The sequence below is a fragment of the Ranitomeya imitator genome, chromosome 2 (genome assembly GCF_032444005.1).
Source record: "Ranitomeya imitator isolate aRanImi1 chromosome 2, aRanImi1.pri, whole genome shotgun sequence".
In the NCBI taxonomy this organism is placed as follows: Eukaryota; Metazoa; Chordata; class Amphibia; order Anura; family Dendrobatidae; genus Ranitomeya; species Ranitomeya imitator.
The window spans coordinates 124,385,886-124,412,493 of NC_091283.1; the positions used below are offsets into that span (position 1 = coordinate 124,385,886).

Here is a 26,608-nt window from a genome sequence, read left to right on the forward strand (position 1 = left end):
CAGATGCTCTATCTGCGCTAGCGCAATGCAAACGTCGGCACTTGCGTTACAGCAGCCCGTGTGTTGAACGGGCTGCTACTAACGCAGTGGGAAAAAAAACTGTGCCAACATATGACAAAAACTTAAGAAAACTGATGAAAGTCAGATGACACTGATGAAAACTGCTGCTGAATCCCTGTTTTTTTCCTATGTAAAAAGAACGGACGTCTGAATGTCTTTGAAATGGAGTAAGGCCTCATTCAGAGATGAGTGAATCCAAACTGTAAAGTTCGGGGTTCGTACCGGACCGGACCAGTACTGAACAAGGAACATACACTTCTACTGGAAGTCCGTTTTGCAGTTCGGGAGTCTGGAGAGAAAGAGACAGAGAGAGATTTTGCATCTCCAAAGTTTACATCTCCATTGATTTCAATGGGTTTCGGATACAGTTCTGGTACTCGAACAAAACTTTGGATTAAAGCTTGGCGAGGGACCAGAACTTCCACAGATCCACTCATCCCTACTCACCAGCAGTCCACAGCATGGCCATGAGGGTGAACATCATGCTACTGGCAATTTAGGTATCAAATTTCTTTAAAAAACAATTACAAATTTTAACTAAATCACCAACACATCCCGTAAATCTAAATGAGAAGCATTCATCACCGTGTTATCCTCCACTGACCCATGCATCAATCAGTGTCTGTTTACCTGTGACAGCCGCACTGGTACGGTGTGGTACCGCCGTGTGTGCCATGATGCCAGCACTAGGGTGGCACACTGGACACTTGTATATGAACAGTTGGGGGCCACCAGAGCCCGCCGCACTGGAGGATAGAGTGCTGAAATGCGTTTATTGGAAAGCACCTGAAGACTTGATCATATTTTCAACAAACTTTTTTCCTTCTACCCTTCTGCAATGTGGGGTCTCACAAGCTGCACAGGGGCACCCCGCTGTCCGCCATCAGCGGCCGGACCTGACTTTATACCAGTGTGATGTGACGGAGGAGGGCACCGGGATGGGCCTCATCCTAGAGGTCAGGTGTCATAGGGGAAGGGGACCACTGACCTCAGGTGACTGGTCTGCTGCTGGCACCGGCTGGCATGTCACCTCTCTAGTGCATAGCAGCAGGCATGTGTGGGGCAGCCTGCAGAGCAAACAGGGCAGAGCAGGGCACAGGGCATTCTCACACACGGCACTGACACTCACCACGGCCTGTCTGCGCTGCTCCTCATCCCCGGTGTAGACGGACGGCGGACACCAGTGCGGGGCGCCGGGCGGCTGTACATGAGGGCGCCGTATCGTCCACCAGCGCACTACGAGGCACGACACAGGCCGGCAAGGCCTCAGCCAGACCCTGGAGAGGAGGGCACACGCCGGGAGCGGCCTTCATCCAGGTCCGGGCCCTGCAGCTCCCTCCGTCCCTCCTCCACCTCAGCGAGCAGCCCGAGCCCGCGGCATCAGCTCCCCAGCGCTGCCTGCAGCTGCCCACTCACCGCCCGCTCCAGGTCTCCTAGCAACGGCGGGCGGCCGGGCCTGCGAAACCTGCCGCACAGCGCCATCTATGGAGGGGAGGTGGGAGTGCACGGCTCCGGGAACTGCTCCTGCCCAGCCAGCAGCGCACAGTGCGGGCGCGGGGCAGCAGCAGAGATCAGAAACTTCACATGTAACTGTACAGGTCCTTCTAAAAAAAAATAGCATATAGTGTTAAATTTCATTATTTACCATAATGTAATGATTACAATTAAACTTTCATATATTATAGATTCATTATCCACCAACTGAAATTTGTCAGGTCTTTTATTGTTTTAATACTGATGATTTTGGCATACAACTCCTGATAACCCAAAAAACCTGTCTCAATAAATTAGCATATTTCACCCATCCAATCAAATAAAAGTGTTTTTTAATAACAAACAAAAAAAACATCAAATAATAATGTTCAGTTATGCACTCAATACTTGGTCGGGAATCCTTTGGCAGAAATGACTGCTTCAATGCGGCGTGGCATGGAGGCAATCAGCCTGTGACACTGCTGAGATGTTATGGAGGCCCAGGATGCTTCAATAGCGGCCTTAAGCTCATCCAGAGTGTTGGGTCTTGCGTCTCTCAACTTTCTCTTCACAATATCCCACAGATTCTCTATGGGGTTCAGGTCAGGAGAGTTGGCAGGCCAATTGAGCACAGTAATACCATGGTCAGTAAACCATTTACCAGTGGTTTTGGCACTGTGAGCAGGTGCCAGGTCGTGCTGAAAAATGAAATCTTCATCTCCATAAAGCATTTCAGCCGATGGAAGCATGAAGTGCTCCAAAATCTCCTGATAGCTAGCTGCATTGACCCTGCCCTTGATGAAACACAGTGGACCAACACCAGCAGCTGACATGGCACCCCACACCATCACTGACTGTGGGTACTTGACACTGGACTTCAGGCATTTTGGCATTTCCTTCTCCCCAGTCTTCCTCCAGACTCTGGCACCTTGATTTCCGAATGACATGCAAAATTTGCTTTCATCAGAAAAAAGTACTTGGGACCACTTGGCAACAGTCCAGTGCTGCTTCTCTGTAGCCCAGGTCAGGCGCCTCTGCCGCTGTTTATGGTTCAAAAGTGGCTTTACCTGGGGAATGCGGCACCTGTAGCCCATTTCCTGCACACGCCTGTGCACGGTGGCTCTGGATGTTTCCACACCAGACTCAGTCCACTGCTTCCTCAGGTTCCCCAAGGTCTGGAATCGGTCCTTCTCCACAATCTTCCTCAGGGTCCGGTCTCCTCTTCTCGTTGTACAGCGTTTTCTGCCACATTGTTTCCTTCCAACAGACTTACCATTGAGGTGCCTTGATACAGCACTCTGGGAACAGCCTATTTGTTGAGAAATTTCTTTCTGGGTCTTACCCTCTTGCTTGAGGGTGTCAATGATGGCCTTCTTGACATCTGTCAGGTCGCTAGTCTTAAGGTACTGTCACACTAGACGATATCGCTAGCGATCCGTGACGTTGCAGCGTCCTCGCTAGCGATATCATCCAGTGTGACAGGCTGCAGCGATCAGGCCCCTGCTGTGCTGTCGTTGGTCGGGGAAGAAAGTCCAGAACTTTATTTCGTCGCTGGACTCCCTGCAGACATCGCTGAATCGGCGTGTGTGACACCGATTCAGCGATGTCTTCACTGGTAACCAGGGTAAACATCGGGTAACTAAGCGCAGGGCCGCGCTTAGTAACCCGATGTTTACCCTGGTTACCATCCTAAAAGTAAAAAAACAAACAGTACATACTTACCTACAGCCGTCTGTCCTCCAGCGCTGTGCTCTGCTCTCCTCCTGCTCTGGCTGTGAGCGTCGGTCAGCCGGAAAGCAGAGCGGTGATGTCACCGCTCTGCTTTCTGGCTGCCCGGCGCTCACAGCCAGACCAGAGAAGCAGAGCGCCGAGGACAGACAGCGATAGGTAAGTATGTAGCGTTTGTTTTTTTACTTTTTAGGATGGTAACCAGGGTAAACATCGGGTTACTAAGCGCGGCCCTGCGCTTAGTTACCCGATGTTTACCCTGGTTACCGGGGACCTCGGGATCGTTGGTCGCTGGAGAGCTGTCTGTGTGACAGCTCTCCAGCGACCAAACAGCGACGCTGCAGCGATCCGGATCGTTGTCGGTATCGCTGCAGCGTCGCTATGTGTGACGGTACCTTTACCCATGATGGGGGTTTTGAGTAATGAACCAGGCAGGGAGTTTATAAAAGCCTCAGGTATCTTTTGCATGTGTTTAGAGTTAATTAGTTGATTCAGAAGATTAGGGTAATAGGTCGTTTAGAGAACCTTTTCTTGATATGCTAATTTATTGAGACAGGTTTTTTGGGTTTTCAGGAGTTGTATGCCAAAATCATCAGTATTAAAACAATAAAACACCTGACAAATTTCAGTTGGTGGATAATGAATCTATAATATATGAAAGTTTAATTGTAATCATTACATTATGGTAAATAATGAAATTTAACACTATATGCTAATTTTTTGAGAAGGACCTGTATGGAGCAGAGCCTGGCAGCTATGGACCAGCGGTGAGCCCATAACAGGGGAAAAGTGCTGCCTGCCACCCACTTATCAGCTGATGTCAACACCCGCCAATTGCGCCTGTATTGTCCTGGTGATTGTGTCTATGCCGGTGTAAGGCTATGTGCACACGTTCAGGAATTCATGCAGAAAATTCCTGTGGAAATCCGTACATTTCTGCCAGATTTCCACATGAAATCCGCATGCGTTTATTTGCGTGTTTTTTGCGCGGGCCGATTGCATGTGGTAAATCAGCGCTCGTTACCGGGCCGATCGCATGTGGTAAATCAGCGCTCATTACCGGGCCGATCGCATGTGGTAAATCAGCACTCGTTACCGGGCCGATCGCATGTGGTAAATCAGCGCTCGTTACCGGGCCGTTCGTATGTGGTAAATCAGCGCTCATTACCGGGCCGATTGCATGTGGTAAATCAGCGCTCGTTACCGGGCCGTTCGTATGTGGTAAATCAGCGCTCGTTACCGGGCCGTTCGTATGTGGTAAATCAGCGCTCATTACCGGGCCGATTGCATGTGGTAAATCAGCACTCGTTACCGGGCCGATCGCATGTGGTAAATCGGCACTCGTTACCGGGCCGTTCGTATGTGGTAAATCAGCGCTCGTTACCGGGCCGATTGCATGTGGTAAATCAGCACTCGTTACCGGGCCGATCACATGTGGTAAATCAGCGCTCATTACCGGGCCGATCGCGTGTGGTAAATCAGCGCTCGTTACCGGGCTGATCGTATGTGGTAAATCAGCGCTCGTTACCGGGCCGATCGCATGTGGTAAATCAGCGCTCATTACCGGGCCGATAGTATGTGGTAAATCAGCGCTCATTACCGGGCCGTTCGTATGTGGTAAATCAGCGCTCGTTACCGGGCCGATAGTATGTGGTAAATCAGCGCTCCTTACCGGGCCGATAGTATGTGGTAAATCAGCGCTCGTTACCGGGCCGTTGGTATGTGGTAAATCAGCGCTCGTTACCGGGCCGATCGTATGTGGTAAATCAGTGCTCGTTACCAGGCTGATCGTATGTGGTAAATCAGCGCTCATTACCGGGCCGTTCGTATGTGGTAAATCAGCGCTCATTACCGGGCCGTTCGTATGTGGTAAATCAGCGCTGGTTACCGGGCCGATAGTATGTGGCAAATCAGCGCTTGTTACCGGGCCGATAGTATGTGGTAAATCAGCGCTCGTTACCGGGCCGTTCGTATGTGGTAAATCAGTGCTCGTTACCAGGCCGTTCGTATGTGGTAAATCAGCGCTGGTTATCGGGCCGATAATATGTGGCAAATCAGCGCTCGTTACCGGGCCGATAGTATGTGGTAACTCAGCGCTCCTTACCGGGCCGATAGTATGTGGTAAATCAGCGCTCGTTACCGGGCCGTTCGTATGTGGTAAATCAGCGCTCGTTACCGGGCCGATCGTATGTGGTAAATCAGTGCTCGTTACTGGGCCGTTCGTATGTGGTAAATCAGCGCTCATTACCGGGCCATTCGTATGTGGCAAATCAGCGCTCGTTACCGGGCCGATCGTATGTGGTAAATCAGTGCTCGTTACTGGGCCGTTCATATGTGGTAAATCAGCGCTCATTACCGGGCCGTTCGTATGTGGCAAATCAGTGCTCGTTACCGGGTCGATAGTATGTGGTAAATCAGCGCTCGTTACCGGGCCGATCGTATGTGGTAAATCAGTGCTCGTTACCAGGCTGATCGTATGTGGTAAATCAGCAATTTTGGAGCACAAATTTAGTTCTATTTGGAATAGATTGTCATATTTGCAGAGCCTGTGTGGTTCAAGAGCAACAGAAATTACATAAAAATGTCTTTTTTGTAAATCATACCCTCTAATGTATTTATGTAGGGAGGTAGTAAGTACTGTAATTCGATACCACCATTTTTATGTTCTGAGGAACACACCTCAGATTTGATTGCACTAGTTTTCCAGTTTTCAGATATACATCCAATATGGCACCAATGTTACTACTGGACACACGGCTGTGCCTATAATAATAGACGGTGCACCATTTGGTCTTTCGGGTAAAAATGATGGAATTCCAGGACCCATTCAAAGCTTCTAGAGACATTGGAGCGACCAAAGAAGGAAATCCTTCCAGGAATTATGACCCACAGGGGGGGGCATGCGCCTAAAACACATTTGATGATTATACAACTTGGTCTTTCTAACAAAATATTTGTCTTGTAATTGCAAATATTATAGCAGGAAGAATAAACTGTACTGGAATGAAGGGCAAAATGTGGAGGAAAATGCAGCCAACTATGTGGCAAAGCTGAGTTGTGCCAAAGATGAAGGACACCAGCAGGGCCAGAATGACAGATTTTCAGAGACTGGTCGTACATCGTCCATTTAGCTCCATCAATCCCTATTTGAGAGACGTAGTCCACCATAGCAGGCTCCCGCCCGCCAAAGTGGGAACCGCTATATGCACAAAACAACCAATCCCCAAAAGAGTCCTGAAGGTATTGTCTGGTACAGGAGGTTCGGCAAGAACCATGCAGTAAAACCCATAGTGTATAATTATGGAACAGCCTCATCATTAGAGACCCTCCAATAAAATGATCATGCCCAGATCACCTACATAAATATATAAGTAATATAAATGGAAACAAAAGTTTTGTCTAGCAAAACATAGTCATAAAAACAGTCATAAGATGAATGGTCAAAAATGTTTATGTGAGTAATCAGATCCTGGAATTAATTGTCAGATGACCTCACTTTTCAAGAACATTGTGGGGTCCACATTCTGGTTTATACAGACGTGGGTATGTGGACGAGAATTTGTCTGAATAATAGTTTGGTATGTGATTGACCAAGTCCAGGAATTAATTGTGAAATGGGGTAAAATGTGTTTTATGATAAAAAAAATATCCCTTTTATTACCTAATAAAACGCCCCTCTACTGGGGTCCACTAAACAGAAAATATAAATTATTTGAAAAAAAAATTGGGGGGTGATTAGGAGATTACGAACGGATTTACAGAACTGGAGCTAGAAACTTTTTTTTTTTTATGAATTTTTCTTCACTGACAGGACAGTACTTGGACGTAATATAGGTGAAAAACAGGGAAAGATTCCGGCACAACCATCCAGGGATAAAATGGATTCTTTATTGAAACGTAGATAAAAGATTAAAAGACGAGGCCTTACCTTTTAATGTTTTAACTCCGCTTCAATAAAGAATTAATTTTATCCCTGGATGGTTGTGCCAGAATCCTTTCCCGTTTTTCATCTACTTTCCTGTGATCACCAGTGGGAACGGCACTCTCTGGAGGAACTCCAGGCTAATTTCCAGCTACACATTCTCAGCGTGGTAAGCTCCTTCGTCCCTCTCTCTGCATCTCACCATTTTGGACATTCTCTCCAGGTGTAACAGGCCAGAGTAACCCCCCTGCCCAGAATATACCCGGGGTTAAAGTGGCCTAGGCCAGATTATACCCGGATATATTCTGGCCTAGCCCAAACTATACCCCGGGGTATAAATTGGACTAGTCCAGATTATACCCCTCCAGGTCAGAATATACCCCAGCTGCTGTAGATCAGGCAGGGCACAGGGCCCCAGGCAGCACACAGGGGCCCCAGGCAGCGCACAGGGCCCAAGGCAGAGTACAGGGCCCCAGGGAGAGCATAGGGCCCCAGGCAGCGCACAGGGCCCCAGGCAGCCCACAGGGGCCCCAGGCAGCACACAGGGGCCCCAGGCAGCACACAGGGGCCCCAGGCAGTGCAGGAAGCCTCAAACAGCGCCCCAGGCAGTGCACAGGACATCAGGCAGCCCACAGGGGCCCCAGGCAGCCCACAGGGCTCCAGGCAGCGCACAGGGGCCTCAGGCAGCACACGGGGCCCCTGGCAGCACACAGGGGCCACAGACAGCACACAGGGGCCCCAGGCAGCACACGGAGCCCCAAACAGCACACAGTGCCCCAGGCAGCCCACAGGGGCCCCAGGCAGCCCACAGGGCCCCAGGCAGCCCACAGGGGCCCCAGGCTGCGCACAGGGGCCCCAGGCTGCGCACAGGGGCCCCAGGCAGCGCACAGGGGCCCAGGCAGCACACAGGGGCCCCAGGCTGCGCACAGGGGCCCCAGGCAGCGCACAGGGGCCCCAGGCAGTGCACAGGGCCCAGGCAGCGCACAAAGGCCCAGGCAGCCCACAGGGGCCCCAGGCTGCGCACAGGGGCCCCAGGCAGCGCACAGGACCTCTAGCAGCCCACAGGGGCCCCAGGCAGCGCACAGGGCCCAGGCAGCGCACAAAGGCCCAGGCAGCCCACAGGGGCCCCAGGCTGCGCACAGGGGCCCCAGGCAGCGCACAGGGCCCCAGGCAGCACACAGGGGCCCCAGGCAGCACACAGTGGCCCAGACAGCCGACAGGGCTCCAGGCAGTGCACAGGGGCCTCAGGCAGCACATGGGGCCCCTGGCAGAACACAGGGCCCCAGGCAGCACACAGGACCCCTGGCAGCCCACAGGGGCCCCAGGCAGCGCACAGGGCAACAGGCAGCACACAGGGGCCACAGGCAGCACACAGGGGCCCCAGGCAGCGCACGGAGCCCCAAACAGCGCACGGTGCCCCAGGCAGCACACGGGGCCCCAGGCAACACACCAGGCCCCAGGCAGCACACAGGGGCCCCAGGCAGCACACAGGGGCCCAGACAGCCGACAGGGCTCCAGGCAGTGCACAGGGGCCTCAGGCAGCACATGGGGCCCCTGGCAGAACACAGGGCCCCAGGCAGCGCACAGGACCCCTGGCAGCCCACAGGGGCCCCAGGCAGCGCACAGGGCAACAGGCAGCACACAGGGGCCACAGGCAGCACACAGGGGCCCCAGGCAGCGCACGGAGCCCCAAACAGCGCACGGTGCCCCAGGCAGCACACGGGCCCCAGGCAACACACCAGGTCCCAGGCAACACACGGGGCCCCAGGCAACACACGGGGCCCCAGGCAGAGCACGGGGCCCAAGGCAGCATATGGGGCCCCAGGCAGAGCACAGGGGCCCCCAGACACCACACATCGCACAGGGGCCCTAGACATCTTAAGCTAGTTTCATATTTGCGCACGGCTGTGTACGCTCTCAGTGAAGCCCCACCCATTTTCATGCCCACCAATTAAGCTCCGCCCAGGTGCACATGCGGCCGCATGCGGCCTGCGTACCCTATCATTTATCATTGGGTGCGCAGGCCCTGCGGATGTTTGCATTTGCGTCCGCATGCGTTGTTTTGACGATTCGGTAAACGCAAGAAAATCCAACTTGTTGCCTTCGCCGCAGGTTGCAGCACTGTCAATAGAACGTCGGCGGAGCTTAACCGGCGGGGCGCAGCAGTGGTCAAGGCTTCACTGAGAGCGTACGCATGCGCACGGCTGTACACAAATGTGAAACTAGGATTGAGTGATATACTCAAGAGCAGGGCCCCAGACATCGCACAGGGGGTCTCAGACAGCATACAGTGGGTCCCAGATAGCGCACAGGGGGGCCCAGACAGCGCACAGGGGACATGCACTCTGTCTATTTCCCCCCCTTGCGCGCTATCTCTTACCCCCTTGCTCACTGTCTCTGCCCCCCTGTGCGCTATCTGGCACCCCCTGTGGGCTGCCCGGGGCCGTGTGCGCTGCCTGGAGCCCTGTGCGCTGCCTGGGGCCCCTGTGCTCTGCCTGGGGCCCCTGTGCTCTGCCTGGGGCCCCGTGTGCTGCCTGGGGCCCCCTGCGCTGCCTGGGGCCATGTGCACTGCCTGGGGCCCGTGTGCGCTGCCTGGAGCCCCCTGCTCTGCCTGGGGTCATGTGCGCTGCCTGGGGCCCGTGTGCTGCCTGGGGCCCTGTGCGCTGCCTGGGGCCCCTGTGCGCTGTCTGGGCCCCCGTGTTCTGCCTGGGGCCCTGTGCGCTGCCTGATCTACAGCAGCTGGGGTATATTCTGACCTGGAGGTTTATAATCTGGACTAGTCCAATTTATACCCCGGGGTATAGTTTGGGCTAGGCCAGAATATACCCGGGGTATAATCTGGCCTAGGCCACTTTAACCCCGGGTATATTCTGGGCGGGGGGTTAAACTGGCCTGTTACACCGGATCAACTGCAAGGAGAGAAGAGAGAGGCACAGCCCAAGTGCTGCCATGTTTATCAAGTATTGGGGTTTTTAGTCACTGTGATGGGGTCTATTAAGGGGACTATTAAGAACAGTAAAAAAAAATGTTTTACAAAATATGAAAAAAAAAAAAAAAAAACATGAAAAGTTCAAGTCAACCCTTTTCCCCATTAAAAAAAAATATATTTTTAAAAAAATACAAATGTGGTGTCACCACATTCAGAAAAGCCCAATAAAAATATAAAAATAACTAACTCTAACAGTAAATGAAAAAAAAATCAAGAGCACCAAAATTTAATTTTTTTGGTTTCTGCAATTACACAAAAAATACTGAGACAAGCAATCAAAAACGTCACATCTATCTCAAAATGGTATAAATGAAAACAATTTCACACAGCTCCATCGACCAAACAATAAAAATGTTTCAGGTTTTGGAATATGGCGACACAACCCAAACATTTTTTGAGGAAAAAATTCTGAATTTTTTTTCACCACTAAAATAATAATAAAAAAAAATAAACACTTTGGTATCACTGTAATTGTACTGATGAGCAGAATCATATTGCGAGGTAATTTCTTACCACAAAATGTACACCATAAAAACAATTCCCAAACAACGTCAGAATTTTTTATTTTTCACAATTTCTCCCCACTTGGAATTTTTTTCCCGATTTCCAGTACAGTATGTGGTGTCATTCAAATGTACAACTCGTCCTGGAAAAAAAAACAAGTCCTCATATGTCAATGTGGACAGAAAAATAAAAAAGTTATGGCTCTGGGAAGAAGGGGGAAAAAACGAAATGCAAAAACGGAAAGTATGAGAATCTCATTAACTGAAAGCTACAAATAAAGATTAAACAACAACCACAAGACGGATTTCATCAACCCAGGTATCATTTTAATCAGTGTAACGGCGCCGACCTGACACTGTAGGTTACTGTGCACAATCCTGCTGACAGGTTCCATTTAACCCCTTCATGACCCAGCCTATTTTGACCTTAAAGACCTTGCCGTTTTTTGCAATTCTGACCAGTGTCCCTTTATGAGGTAATAACTCAGGAACGCTTCAACGGATCCTAGCGGTTCTGAGAATGTTTTTTCGTGACATATTGGGCTTCATGTTAGTGGTAAATTTAGGTCAATAAATTCTGCGTTTATTTGTGATAAAAACGGAAATTTGGCGAAAATTTTGAAAATTTCGCAATTTTCACATTTTGAATTTTTATTCTGTTAAACCAGAGAGATATGTGACACAAAATAGTTAATAAATAACATTTCCCACATGTTTACTTTACATCAGCACAATTTTGGAAACAAAATTTTTTTTTGTTAGGAAGTTATAAGGGTTAAAATTTGACCAGCGATTTGTCATTTTTACAACGAAATTTACAAAACCATTTTTTTTAGGGACCACCTCACATTTGAAGTCAGTTTGAGGGGTCTATATGGCTGAAAATACCCAAAAGTGACACCATTCTAAAAACTGCACCCCTCAAGGTACTCAAAACCACATTCAAGAAGTTTATTAACCCTTCAGGTGCTTCACAGCAGCAGAAGCAACATGGAAGGAAAAAATGAACATTTAACTTTTTAGTCACAAAAATTATCTTTTAGCAACAATTTTTTTATTTTCCCAATGGTAAAAGGAGAAACTGAACCACGAAAGTTGTTGTCCAATTTGTCCTGAGTACGCTGATACCTCATATGTGGGGGTAAACCACTGTTTGGGCGCACGGCAGGGCTTGGAAGGGAAGGAGCGCCATTTGACTTTTTGAATCAAAAATTGGCTGCACTCTTTAGCGGACACCATGTCACGTTTGGAGAGCCCCCGTGTGCCTAAAAATTGGAGCTCCCCCACAAGTGACCCCATTTTGGAAACTAGACGCCCCAAGAAACTTATCTAGATGCATAGTGAGCACTTTGAACCCCCAGGTGCTTCACAAATTGATCCGTAAAAATGAAAAAGTACTTTTTTTTCACAAAAAAATTCTTTTAGCCTCAATTTTTTCATTTTCACATGGGCAACAGGATAAAATGGATCCTAAAATGTGTTGGGCAATTTCTCCTGAGTACGCCGATACCTCATATGTGGGGGTAAACCACTGTTTGGGCACATGTTAAGGCTCGGAAGGGAAGGAGCGCCATTTGACTTTTTGAATGAAAAATTATTTCCATCGTTAGCGGACACCATGTCGCGTTTGGAGAGCTCCTGTGTGCCTAAACATTGGCGCTCCCCCACAAGTGACCCCATTTTGGAAACTAGACCCCCCAAGGAACTTATTTAGATGCCTAGTGAGCACTTTAAATCCTCAGGTGCTTCACAAATTGATCTGTAAAAATGAAAAAGTACTTTTTTTTCACAAAAAAATTCTTTTCGCCTCAATTTTTTCATTTTCACATGGGCAGTAGGATAAAATGGATCATAAAATTTGTTGGGCAATTTCTCCCGAGTACGCCGATACCTCATATGTGGGGCTAAACCACTGTTTGGGCACACGGCAGGGCTCGGAAGGGAAGGCGCGCCATTTGACTTTTTGAATGGAAAATTAGCTCCAATTGTTAGCGGACACCATGTCGCGTTTGGAGAGCCCCTGTGTGCCTATGCATTGGAGCTCCCCCACAAGTGACCCCATTTTGGAAACTAGACCCCCCAAGGAACTTATCTAGATGCATATTCAGCACTTTAAACCCCCAGGTGCTTCACAGAAGTTTATAACGCAGAGCCATGAAAATAAAAAATAATTTTTCTTTCCTCAAAAATGATTTTTTAGCCTGGAATTTCCTATTTTGCCAAGGATAATAGGAGAAATTGGACCTCAAATATTGTTGTCCAGTTTGTCCTGAGTACGCTGATACCCCATATGTGGGGGTAAACCACTGTTTGGGCGCACGGCAGGGCTCGGAAGGGATGGCACGCCATTTGGCTTTTTAAATGGAAAATTAGCTCCAATCATTAGCGGACACCATGTCACGTTTGGAGAGCCCCTGTGTGCCTAAACATTGGAGATCCCCCAGAAATGACCCCATTTTGGAAACTAGACCCCCAAAGGAACTAATCTAGATGTGTGGTGAGGACTTTGAACCCCCAAGTGCTTCACAGAAGTTTATAACGCAGAGCCATGAAAAAAAAATAAAAAAATATTTTCTCAAAAATGATCTTTTAGCCTGCAATTTTTTATTTTACAAAGGGTAACAGGAGAAATTTGACCCCAAAAGTTGTTGTCCAGTTTCTCCTGAGTACGCTGATACCCCATATTTGGGGGTAAACCACTGTTTGGGCACATGCCGGGGCTCGGAAGTGAAGTAGTGACATTTTGAAATGCAGACTTTGATGGAATGCTCTGTGGGCGTCACGTTGCGTTTGCAGAGCCCCTGATGTGGCTTAACAGTAGAAACCCCCCACAAGTGACCCCATTTTGGAAACTAGACCCCGAAAGGAACTTATCTAGATGTGTGGTGAGCACTTTGAACCCCCAAGTGCTTCATAGAAGTTTATAATGCAGAGCCGTGAAAATAATAAATACGTTTTCTTTCCTCAAAAATAATTATTTAGCCCAGAATTTTTTATTTTCCCAAGGGTAACAGGAAAAATTGGATCCCAATAGTTGTTGTCCAGTTTCTCCTGAGTATGCTGATACCCCATATGTGGGGGTAAACCACTGTTTGGGCACATGTCGAGGCTCGGAAGTGAAGTAGTGACGTTTTGAAATGCAGACTTTGATAGAATGCTCTGTGGGCGTCACGTTGCGTTTGCAGAGCCCCTGATGTGGCTTAACAGTAGAAACCCCCCACAAGTGACCCCATTTTGGAAACTAGACCCCGAAAGGAACTTATCTAGATGTGTGGTGAGCACTTTGAACCCCCAAGTGCTTCACAGAAGTTTATAATGCAGAGCCGTGAAAATAATAAATACGTTTTCTTTCCTCAAAAATAATTATTTAGCCCAGAATTTTTTAATTTTCCCAAGGGTAACAGGAGAAATTTGACCCCAATATTTGTTGTCCAGTTTCTCCTGAGTACGGTGATACCCCATATGTGGGGGTAAACTACTGTTTGGGCACATGCCGGGGCTCGGAATTGAAGTAGTGACGTTTTGAAATGCAGACTTTGATGGAATGCTCTGCGGGCGTCACGTTGCGTTTGCAGAGCCCCTGATGTGCCTAAACAGTAGAAACCCCCCACAAGTGACCCCATTTTGGAAACTAGACCCCGAAAGGAACTTATCTAGATGTGTGGTGAGCACTTTGAACCCCCAAGTGCTTCATAGAAGTTTATAATGCAGAGCCGTGAAAATAATAAATCATTTTTCTTTCCTCAAAAATGATGTTTTAGCAAGCATTTCTTTATTTTCACAAGGGTAACAGGAGAAATTAGACCCCAATAATTGTTGCGCAGTTTGTCCTGAGTATGCTGGTACCCCATATGTGGGGGTAAACCACTGTTTGGGTGCACGTCGGGGCTCGGAAGTGAGGGAGCACCATTCGACTTTTTGAATACAAGATTGGCTGGAATCAATGGTGGCGCCATGTTGCGTTTGGAGACCCCCTGATGTGCCTAAACAGTGGAAACCCCTCAATTCTAACTCCAACACTAACCCCAACACACCCCTAACCCTTATCCCAACTGTAGCCGTAACCCTAATCACAACCCTAACCCCAACACACCCGTAACCCCAACACACCCCTAACCCTAACCACAACCCTAATTCCAACCCAACCCTAGCCCTAAGGCTATGTGCCAACGTTGCGGATTCGTATGAGATTTTTCAGCATCATTTTTGAAAAATCCGCGGGTAAAAGGCACTGCGTTTTACCTGCGGATTTACCGCGGATTGCCAGTGTTTTTTGTCCGGATTTCACCTGCGGATTCCTATTGAGGAACAGGTGTAAAACGCTGCGGAATCCGCACAAAGAATTGACATGCTGCGGAAAATACAACGCAGCGTTCCCGTGCGGTATTTTCCGCACCATGAGCACAGCGGATTTGGCTTTCCATATGTTTACATGGTACTGTAAACCTGATGGAACACTGCTGCGGATCCGCAGCCAAATCCGCACCGTGTGCACATAGCCTAATTCTAACGGTATGTGCACACGCTGCGGAAAACGCTGCGGATCCGCAGCAGTTTCCCATGAGTTTACAGTTCAATGCAAACCTATGGAAAACAAAAATCGCTGTACACATGCTGCAGAAAAACTGCACGGAAACGCAGCGGTTTACATTCCGCAGCATGTCACTTCTTTCTGCGGATTCCGCAGCGGTTTTACAACTGCTCAAATAGAAAATCGCTGTTGTAAAACCGCATTGAAATGCGCAGAAAAAACATGGTAAATCTGCGATAAATCCGCAGCGGTTTAGCACTGCGGATTTATCAAATCCGCAGCGGAAAAATCCGCAGAGGACCAGAATATGTGTGCACATTCCTAACCCTACCCCTAACCCTACCCCTAACCCTAACCCTACCCCTACCCCTACCCCTAACCCTAACCCTACCCCTAACCCTAACCCTAGTTCTTACCCCAACCTTAGTGGAAATAAAAAAAAAAATATTTTTTTTATTGTCCCTACCTATGGGGGTGACAAAGGGGGGGGGGGGGGGGGTCATTTACTTTTTTTTTTATTTTGATCACTGAGATAGGTTATATCTCAGTGATCAAAATTCACTCTGGAACGAATCTGCCGGCCGGCAGATTCGGCGGGCGCACTGCACATGCGCCCGCCATTTTGGAAGATGGCGGCGCCCAGGAAAGAAGACGGATGGTCCCCGGGAGGCCAGGTAAGTATAAGGGGGGGGAGATCAGGGCAAGGGGGGGGGGCGTCGGAGCACGGGGGGGTGGATCGGAACACGGGGGGGTGGATTGGAGCACGGAGTGGGGGATCGCTGTGCGGGCGGGTGGATCGGAGCACGGGGGGGGGGTCGCTGTGCGGGGGGGATCGCTGTGCGGGGGGTGGGATCGGAGTGCGGGGGGGTTTGTTTGGAGCACGGGGGGTGTGATTGGAGCACGGGGGGAGCGGGCAGGAGGACGGGGGAGCGGAGCACAGGACCGAGGGGAGCGGACCACAGTTCGGGGGCTGGGGGGGCAATCGGAGGGGTGGGGTGGGTGCACATTAGTGTGTCCAGCCATGGCCGATGATATTGCAGCATCGGCCATGGCTGGATTGTAATATTTCACCAGTTTTTTAGGTGAAATATTACAAATCGCTCTGATTGGCAGTTTCACTTTCAACAGCCAATCAGAGCGATCGTAGCCACGAGGGGGTGAAGCCACCCCCCCTGGGCTAAACTACCACTCCCCCTGTCCCTGCAGGCCGGGTGAAATGGGAGTTAACCCTTTCACCCGGCCTGCAGGGACGCGATCTTTCCATGACGCATATGCTGCGTCATGGGTCGGAATGGCACCGACTTTCATGACGCAGCGTATGCGTCAAAGGTCGGGAAGGGGTTAAAGGGGTTGCTTTATCTTTTTAAAAAGGTTATACACTACTTTTTCATTGATGGCCTTAGGATTAGTGATCAATGTCTGATCGTCAGGGGTCCGACACCCAGCACCGCCCCATCTACTAGTAGTGGCCAGGGCTTGTTACTGCATATCCCCCTTATATTGATTTAAATGGGAGGTGGATGTGCAGTAACAAACCCCAGCCACTGCCGGAATATGGAGCAGCTCAGCAAGTGAGTACTTTCGGCTGGTAGTCGATGCCAACTCCGATAACAGCTGATTGGCGGGGGTGCCGGGTATTGCACCACAACCCATCAGACATTGATGGCCAATCATATGGATGAGCCATCAATGTTAAAGTCCCAGACAACCTGTCATGCTGCTGCAGTGCAGTATAACGCATCCTCCACCAGAGGGAGCTTGAGGGGGAAGTGAGACTGCGTACACAGAGACGCACCACAGAGCAGCAGCATAGGCACCACCAAGTGGCGAGAGAGTGGTCAAACAAGCTGAGTCAAAAAACAACAATAGGCAGAAGTACTAAAGGGATCAGCAATACATGTGGTCAGGAGCAAGCCAGGAGGTTCAGCAAAGGTCAGAGGCAGATAAGACAAAGTCAGAAGGCAGAAGAGTGTCCGAATACAAGCCAAGTCAGAAGCCAGAAGAATCAAAACCGAAACACAGGGAAACGCTGGGAAAAGGCAGACAGAGGGAGTCAACAGACACGGGGCAAGTCAGGGATCACAGCAGGACAAACCAAGAGCTACCAGAGTCAGGTTCACACGCCGAAGGCAGAACTATAGCTGACACCACCAGCAGAATGCATGGGAGCTAATTAGCAAACCTGAACCCAGAATGAGGCAGAGCAAAGTTAACTCTTGACATGATCCACCCGGAAAAAAGGGCAGACAGGATTAAACCCTGGAACGGATCATGACACAACCCCTTTAAGTTACCGGACACCTCTGCAGTGTATTAGGGGTGACTGGTCTTCGGGACTGAGTGTACAGAGCTTAAAAATTCTAAAGGATTCTCAATTGCTCACGCTACGGTAGCAATTCAAAGAGATTTCAGGAATATATTCCAAAATAGATATTTTTTTTTATTTATAAGCTCTGTATACTCACACCCAAATGGTTAAATGAATGTGTTAAAAGTACACGCTACCAATTATTTCTAATATGTTTTTATTTTTGTGAATAATCCAACTATTTTCTATTTTTTGTAGTGTTTATATATATATATATATATATGCATATATATATACTGTATATATATATATATATATATATATATATATACTGTGTATATATATATATATATATATATATATATATATATATACAGGGTGGGCCATTTATATGGATACACCTGGGTGGGCCATTTATAAAGTTGGTCTTCCAACAATCTTGAAGGAGTTCCCAGAGAAGCTTAGCACTTGTTGGCCCTTTTGCCTTCACTCTGCGGTCCAGCTCACCCCAAACCATCTCGATTGGGTTCAGGTCTGGTGACTGTGGAGGCCAGGTCATCTGGCATAGCACCCCATCACTGTCAAATAGCCCTTACACAGCCTGTAGGTGTGTTTGGGGTCATTGTCCTGTTGAAAAATAAATGATGGTCCAACTAAACGCAACCCGGATGGAATAGCATGCTGCTGCAAGATGCTGTGGTAGCCATGCTGGTTCAGTATGCCTTCAATTTTGAATAAATCCCCAACAGTGTCACCAGCAAAGCACCCCCACACCATCACACCTCCTCCTCCCTGCTTCACGGTGGGAACCAGGCATGTAGAGTCCATCCGTTCACCTTTTCTACGTCGCACAAAGACACGATGGTTGGAACCAAAGAGCTCAAATTTGGACTCATCAGACCAAATCACAGATTTCCACTGGTCTAATGTCCATTCCTTGTGTTCTTTAGCCCAAACAAGTCTCTTCTGCTTGTTGCCTGTCCTTAGCAGTGGTTTCCTAGCAGTTGTTATTTTACCATGAAGGCCTGCTGCACAAAGTCTCTTCTTAACAGTTGTTGTAGAGATGTGTCTGCTGCTAGAACTCTGTGTGGCATTGACCTGGTCTCTAATCTAAGCTGCTGTTAACCTGCGATTTCTGAGGCTGGTGACTTGGATAAACTTATCCTCAGAAGCAGAGGTGACTCTTGGTCTTCCTTTCCTGGAGCGGTCCTCATGTGAGCCAGTTTCTTTGTAGCTCTTGATGGTTTTTGCCACTGCACTTGGGGACACTTTCAAAGTTTTCCCAATTTTTCGGACTGACTGACCTTCATTTCGTAAAGTAATGATGGCCACTCATTTTTCTTTACTTAGAATTTGTATTATGGCAAGAAAAAAGCAGCTAACCGTCTATTCAGTAGGACTATCAGCTGTGTATCCACCAGACTTCTGCACAACACAACTGAGGGTCCCAACCCCATTTATAAGGCAAGAAATCCCACTTACTAAACCTGACAGGGCACACCTGTGAAGTGAAAACCATTCCCGGTGACTACCTCTTGAAGCTCATCAAGAGAATGCCAAGAGTGTGAAAAGCAGTCATCAAAGCAAAAGGTGGCTTCTTTGAAGAACCTAGAATATAAGACATATTTTCAGTTGTTTCACACTTTTTTGTTAAGTATATAATTCCACATGTGTTATTTCATAGTTTTGATGCCTTCAGTGTGAATGTACAATTTTCATAGTCATGAAAATACAGAAAAATCTTTAAATGAGAAGGTGTGTCCAAACCTTTGGTCTGTACTGTGTATATATATATATATGTATATATATATATATATATATATATATATATATATATATATATATATATATATATATACACATACACACACACACGTTTATGTATTTATGTTTTTTTTATTATTACCGGTATATTTCTAACAAAGTTTGTATAAGCCTTTAACTATTTTATTATGTGTGTAGAGTTTGGTGATGTAATCTCATTAACTCATATATAAAGCAACTCACTGATAAAGACATACAATTAAGAAAAAACAAAAACAGAGAAAAAAGGCAGCCGTCTGGCTTACAGCTTAGTGATGCCTATACTATTAGATCTGACGGCTGCACAGCACTATGTACTGTAAGTGCACCCCACAGGGCCAGACACTCAAATTGTATTGCAATGCATTATAACTGAGATCAAAGTGAAAGTCCCATAGAGGGACTAAGTGAAAAAAGTAAAAAAAATTGTAAAATATTTTTAAAAAATTACAAAATAATAAAAAAAGTACATGACACTAATAAATACACATTTTTATATATATATAAACATAAAAGTACACATATTTGGTATTGCGGCATCTGGTACGACCCGACCTATAAAAGTGTCACATTAGTTTACCCCTTTAGTGAACGCCATTAAAAAAAAAATACGGCAAACTATGCTTTTGCATCATACTGCTGGAAAAAAAGTGGAATAAAACGTGATCAAAAAGGCAAATGTAAACAAAAATGGCATAGCTGAAAACATCATCTTGTCCCACAAAAAAAACAAGCGCCATACAGCGCCATCAGAGGAAAAATAAAAAAGTTCCAGCTCTCAGAATATAATGATTCAAAAATTATTATTTTTTCTATAAAAGTTATTGTGTAAAAGCGGCAAAACATGAAAAACTATATAAATGAGGAATTGTAACCGTACTGTCTTATCAATTTTACCACATGTGAAACGGCATATAAAAACAGAAAACAATTCCTGAATTGTTTTTTTGTAACAGAAAGTGATCAAAAAAACGTTATGTGCCCGAAAGTGGTACCAAATAAAAACGGCAACAACGGCAAATAAAAACGGGAAAAAACAAGCCCTCACATGATTTTCGACAGAAGTATGGAAAAAATTATAGCTCAAGATTTGGCGATTAAAAAAATTGTTGTTTTTTTTAAGTGTTTTTTAATGTGTGACAGGAACCAAACATAAAAAATATATAAATCTGGTATTGCTGTAATCACACCAACCAGAAGAATAAAATCGAGGAAAGACGTAAAAAATAAAATCTTGTCCTACTACTGATTTTTTCACTCTGTCTCCCAAAGATCGCAGTAATGCTCGGCACACATTTATCCTGAGCTCTACGTTAAGCGCTTACACCAGGTTTCTGTGTAAATCTTTTAAAAATTCAGATGGTTCAACGGGCGAAAGATTCCCTATAATTAGGCAAATGTAGGAACTGTTGACGCCTTCTGGCCTATGATTCGGCAAGGTCCGTTTTTTTAGGCGTGCATAAAAGCACGGTCGACCACAGTTTTGTGCACTTTTGAAAAGAAGGACACCGATAAACAGAGGTTCACTGGCTGGGAGTCACTTATTGGGGGGGGGGGGGATTCTGCTGTTCTGACACCTCAAGGGCTCTCCCAGTGGGTTATGGCCTCTTAAACTATAAGGCCGGCGTCACACTAGCGAGTTTTACGGACGTAAGAGCGCATAAAATACGTCCGTAAAACACGCCTAACAAACGTCCCAATTATTCCCAATGGGTCAGGTCCTATCAGCCGTATATTACGCATCCGTATTATACGGCTTCCTACGGCCGTAGAAAATCGCAGCATGCTGCGTTTGTCAGCGTATTGCGCAAAAAAAGCGCCAATGAAAGTCTATGGGTGTGCGCAAAATACGGAATGCGTACGGACCATGCGTGTGACTTGCGAGAAATACGCTACACTCAGGCAGGTGTCAGGAATTATCCAAATGGCTCAATCAGGAAGCAGAGACATGCTAATTAGCTCAAAAACCCAGACAGTGAACCCGGAAGTTTGCTGCACGCCTCCACGGAGTGAGATCCACCATGTCTCACCTAATTAATGTGGACATGCTGCTTATTTTGGTCCAAGAAAGGCCAGTTCTATGGGATCAAAGAGATCCAAACTATGCCAACAGGGCCCAAAAAGAGGCAGCATGGAGGAGTGTGTGTGGGGCCTTATTCCCACATTATGAGCAGCAGCCACGTGAGGCACAGAGGCAAATAAGTAAGTACACTCATGTTTGTAATGTAATTTAATTGTGAATCAGTAGTACATTAGTACTTTGAATTTGTAATCATTAATTTATTAATTAGTATATAACTTAATTGAAAGCCCCCCAGTACGTACATGGTGCTGTACATGATAAACGGATTACAATAATGTTTTTAACATTTATCCCTTAACAATGTTTTTCTAATATGTTTCTTTCTTGGATAGAGGGTAGCGGACTCTGTCCTTGTGGCCTTACATTCAAATTGTCTTATTTGGACAAAGTTACTAATAAATGTATTCCACAAATGCATATGCGTATGCTACACTAAAATCTGTGTAGTCAATTACACCTTGTGTGACCACTGTGCATAATGGGTTAATATCTTTGTTTCATGTTTTTTGTTTCAGTGGGTGATGTTTCAACAAGATGGCGGAGTATCCGCGATCAGTACAGGAGGGAGAGGCAGCAGCAGGAAAAAAGTGGGGCAGATGCACCTCCGGAAAAGAAGAAATACATCTATTTTGATAGATTATATTTCTTGAACCCCAGCATGGACCTCAGGACGTAAGTAGAAACCTCACAACACATTTATTTATTTTTTTAAATTGATTTTCTTTTTTAAAAAGCAATTTTGTACTCAAAATATTTTTACATTACAGAACACAGTCTAACCTCACTGACAGGGAGACAGGGTCAGATTCTGAGTTACTCATTGACCCAGTTGGGGAAGGAGAAGAGGTGGCTGAACCATCTTCGGATCCCTCAGGCTCCATCCCTCCAGGATCCTCCTCATCTGCCCAGGCAGCTCCAGAATCAACAGCAGCCCAAGAAGAAGAGGCACCACCATCTTCAGGAGCAGCAGCAGCAGAACCACCGAGCCAGGATGAGCAAGCAAACAGCAGCAGCCCTACAGTTGCCCTTGAGCGCTCACCACAGGCTGGATTGTTTACCCAGCGTGCTCGCCGCAGGAGAGAGCTCCTACAAAGTAGGAGAAATATTGATGCTGGGGTGTTGAGCTACCTGGCAAGGGTCCGTGAGGATGATGGTGAGGAGGGCTTTACAAGGAGCCTGGCACGATATTTGAGGCCCATAGAGCGTGAGTTGAGGCTTCGTGCGAGAGGGTGCATTCAGATCCTTATTGATGCATGCACCCCCCCAAATAACCCATACCAGCTTATGGAGATGATAGAACAGTGGCAGATGTCACCACAAAATATCCTGTGGCCTCAAAGATTCCAACAGGTGCATGCTCAACAGGGATCTGAAGCACCCCCTCCACATGAGCCGACAACTCAACCCCAACCCACACAAAACCCACCATGGCAACCTCAGTACCATATGGCTGGATATCATCAACCATCCCAATATGGCCACTTGTCCAGACCCAGTGCTGGAGGCTGGTCCCAACCTGGCTTTGGACAACATGGCCATTTTGGTTTGGGGTATGATTCCAGGCCATATGTTCAGAAACATCATGGGTTTAGTCAGAATCCATTTCTAAATTTGCCTACTGCCCAACATCAGAACATGCCTAATGTTCCTCCAGCCAGTACCACATCCTCACAGGGTCAAGGACAATTGGGCCTACAAAGGCCACCTGATGAGGACATCTCCACCGCCAACATATCAAGATTTGTGATTTTTTTATTTTTTTGTAAATTTTGCTGATTTGTTTATATAATATTTTATTCTCTATCTTGATGTTCTTTGTGCTGACATAGCACTTTGGCGGTTTTTTTTTAATTTAATGCTTATATTGGCAGTTTAAAATGTTGACATACAAGAGGTTATGGCAAAAAGTTTAGTTTCAAAAACTAACCTCAACAAAAAAAAGAAGTTTGAGTAAAAACTACGTTCCAAAACCAAAAAAACTTGTCTGTCAATCAATCATTATTACATCACACACACATGCTAGGCTCATAACCATATGTAAATTAATTAAATACAACAGAAAGATTTTTTTGATTTCTCAAAAAATATTTATAAATAAGGAACATTACACATGAAAAATTGCATATTCTTGCCAGGGAGTGGCACCTTGAGGAGACACAAAATAATTTGTGAATACATCACGAACTTTGAGGCCAGAAAGGGGACGCCGCGGAGGACGGCCATATGGGGTAGGCCTAATCACATTGTCCATCAGGTGATCAACAATATTATGTGAGGAACAATCATGTATGCGGGTAAAATTGTGCAAAATAACACAGGCTTTTATTACTTCATTGATTGTAGCCTCACTGAGCTGAATGGCAGACTGGAGAACACGCCATTTGGCAACAAGAATCCCAAAGGCACATTCCACCAGTCTCTGCGCCCTGGAAAGTCTCATATTAAATACCCTCCGCCAGTGGTCCAGGTTGCGCCTGGGATAAGGCCTCATGACGTGCCTCGTCAGTTGAAAAGCCTCATCTCCAACCAAAACAAAAGGCACTGCTTCCGCATTGGAGCCTGGGAGTTGTCGTGGTGGTGGGAGGTTTAACTGGTTGTCACGTAGCCGCCGACCCATAATGGACGCATTGAAGACCCTACAGTCTCCAGTTCGTCCATAGGACCCAATGTCTACAATTACAAACCTGTAGTTACTGTCAGCAACAGCTAACAGAACTACAGAGAAAAACTGCTTGTAATTGTAGAATTGGGAGCCAGAGTTCGGCGGCTTACGCACCCTGATATGTTTCCCATCCACAGCTCCAATGCAGTTAGGGAAGTCACAAGTGTTTTTGAATCCACTGGCGATTTTGAGCCAATCCTCCTGTTTGGGCTCAGGCATAACAATTTCATGAAGTTTCTCCCATATTTGCAAACAGGTTGAACGAACAATGCCAGAAATTGTGGAACGCCCAATCAGAAATTCAAGGTGTAGTCCCGCATAGGACAAGCCTGTGGACAGGAAGCTGAAAGACAAATAAAGATAACATTATTTAAAAAAAATGAGTAAAAATAATACATGATGAAGCACAAGTGCATACTATATTTTCAAACACATTATTGAAAATATTAAAAGTAAAATTTCCCTTGGTTACTTTACTCAAACAATAACCACAGTTTTGTTTGTGTGCTTGTGCCATAATGTCCACCTATACTTAAAAAAAACATGCTAGAACACAACACAAAAAAAAAATATCATCAACATACAGTTTGTGAGAATGTAGAAAACATACCGTAAGGTTAGGAGAAGACGCTCCTCAGCAGAGATGGCTTTTCGCCTCCTTGTGTCCTGATACGTGATACCTGGACGTATGATCTCCAACAACATATCAAAGGTCCTGATGGTCATGCGAGTATACAGGTAGAACTTTTCAGGATGTGACCTCAAAGCTGTATATAGCCTCTGAAAATGTCCTTTACTCTGGCGTTGGGTCAATAGAGGATGCACCCACAATCTTCGTCTCCTCCTTCGCGGATCAACATTCACCGGATATGGCTGACCAAAGCGACGCGACAACAGCCAGTGAAGCAACACCCGCTGAGTTGTGCTTAAATACACATGGTCAGACATGTTTGTAAGGTAATACCAACACAGCCAAAATAAGCGCAAGCACAAATAGGGCAGATGGGAGGGTTCCACCTGTTGTCGAGGGCTTAAATAGTGTGGTTAATGCTAATTTAAATGATTTGCAGGCCAGAAAACCGTTAAATGTCCATTTTGGCATGTTGCGTGAAAAATACGCCATACGGATCACATACGGATTACACACGGAAGAGTACATGAGCAAAATACGTGACCACACCTAGGCAACGCATTAACTACGGAAATAGATTTCAGGGACATTTTGGCAGGGACATTTTGGCATATTACGCGCGTATTACGGCCGTAAAATACGGACCGTATTGTCTTACGCCGAGTGTGACGCCGGCCTAACAGTGACAGTGAAACCATTTCACCATAACAGTGAAATCTGCACTGTAATGTGGCACTCCTTCCCTTCTGAGCTTTGTACTGTGCCTCAAAAGTAGTTCCTGGTAGATGTAGGAGAACAGCAGTCAGGAGAAATTGCACAAGAAACTTTGTGATCCATTTATTCCTATTAGCCCTTACACAAACTAAAAATGTGAAGCTAAAAAAATGTGTGATAAAAATTGTAATGACTGTTAATCTTTGAGGCTACATTAACTCCTTCCTGACTATTTTTTGCTTTTGTTTTTTTCCTCCTTCTTCCAAGAATCCTAACCTTCATATTTTTTCTGTCCACATAGCCGTATGTGTCACGCTCACGGCCTGACTGGTGGGCGTGAGCTCGGGGGGTTTGTGGCCCCACTGTGCCACAAACCAGACTACCCTGGAAAGGGCGTGACTATGACAGCTGCCTGGGTTTTCACTGGAGCCTCTGATGGTGAGGTCAGGCTTGTGCAGCAGGCAGCTGCCAGGTGCTACTCCAGGGTGGTGTCTGGCTGTGGTTGCTGATCCCACTTGGGAGACGGGAACACTAGGATTGGTGCGGGCATCAGGCAGGGCTAGCAGATGAGCACGGATGAGATTCAGACGAGTAGGCTGGCACGGCTGAGACACAGAGCTGGTAGAGACACGGCAGAGGATACAGGGCTGGCAGGAACACGGCAGAGAACACAAGGCTGGCAGGAACACGGCAGAGAACACAAGGCTGGCAGGAACACGGCAGAGAACACAGGGCTGGCGGGAACACGGCAGAGAACACAGGGCTGGCTAGGACGGTAGGGACACAGGACTGGAAGGCACGGCAAGAACGGCAGGACCACTGGATTGGAAGGCACGGCAGAGAACACAGGACTGATTGATGTGGTGTATGAAGGAACAGGTAGGGACCTGTGTTTTGAACAGGTAATTCAGAACCACAATGGACCTTGAAGTTCAGAGCACACAAGGTGACCTGACATTTACCAAAAACATAGGACAAGCTCTGAGACGTGGAAACTCTGCTGACCGCAATCCCTAATCCTAACACACCACACTAGAGGTAGCCGTGGATTGCGCCTAACGCTCCCTATGCAACTCGGCACAGCCTGAGAAACTAACTAGCCCTGAAGATAGAAAAAACAAGCCTACCTTGCCTCAGAGAAATTCCCCAAAGGAAAAGGCAGCCCCCCACATATAATAACTGTGAGTAAAGATGAAATACA

The 26,608-nt window shown here is 46.9% G+C and overlaps 2 protein-coding genes across 2 annotated transcripts in view; both read right to left on the reverse strand.

Annotated features, from left to right (window-relative positions):
• Positions 1–1,486, reverse strand: part of ZC3H12B (zinc finger CCCH-type containing 12B) — an 83,221-nt gene extending 81,735 nt beyond the window's left edge. Inside the window, exon 1 of the mRNA XM_069747200.1 lies at positions 1,190–1,486. The gene's annotated coding sequence lies outside the window, so the exon portion shown is untranslated. The remainder of the gene's footprint in view (positions 1–1,189) is intronic.
• Positions 236–24,788, reverse strand: LOC138666268 (uncharacterized). The gene is made up of 3 exons (XM_069754496.1): positions 24,673–24,788; positions 23,730–24,405; positions 236–349 (listed from the first exon to the last, which is right to left on the reverse strand). The coding sequence occupies exons 1-3, from the start codon at positions 24,786–24,788 to the stop codon at positions 236–238; spliced, it is 906 nt and encodes a 301-aa protein (XP_069610597.1).
• Between the last annotated feature and the right edge of the window lie 1,820 nt (positions 24,789–26,608).

Excerpts from the sequence above, each read along its gene's own strand:
- LOC138666268 (XM_069754496.1), bottom strand. The coding sequence starts at position 24,788 with ATGACCATCAGGACCTTTGATATGTTGTTGGAGATCATACGTCCAGGT. Across the intron at positions 24,406-24,672 it reads CGTCTTCTCCTAACCTTACG|CTTCCTGTCCACAGGCTTGT; the intron begins GTATGTTTTCTA and ends TTTGTCTTTCAG. Across the intron at positions 350-23,729 it reads GTGAGGCTACAATCAATGAA|ACTCCCGAACTGCAAAACGG; the intron begins GTAATAAAAGCC and ends CTTTCTCTCCAG.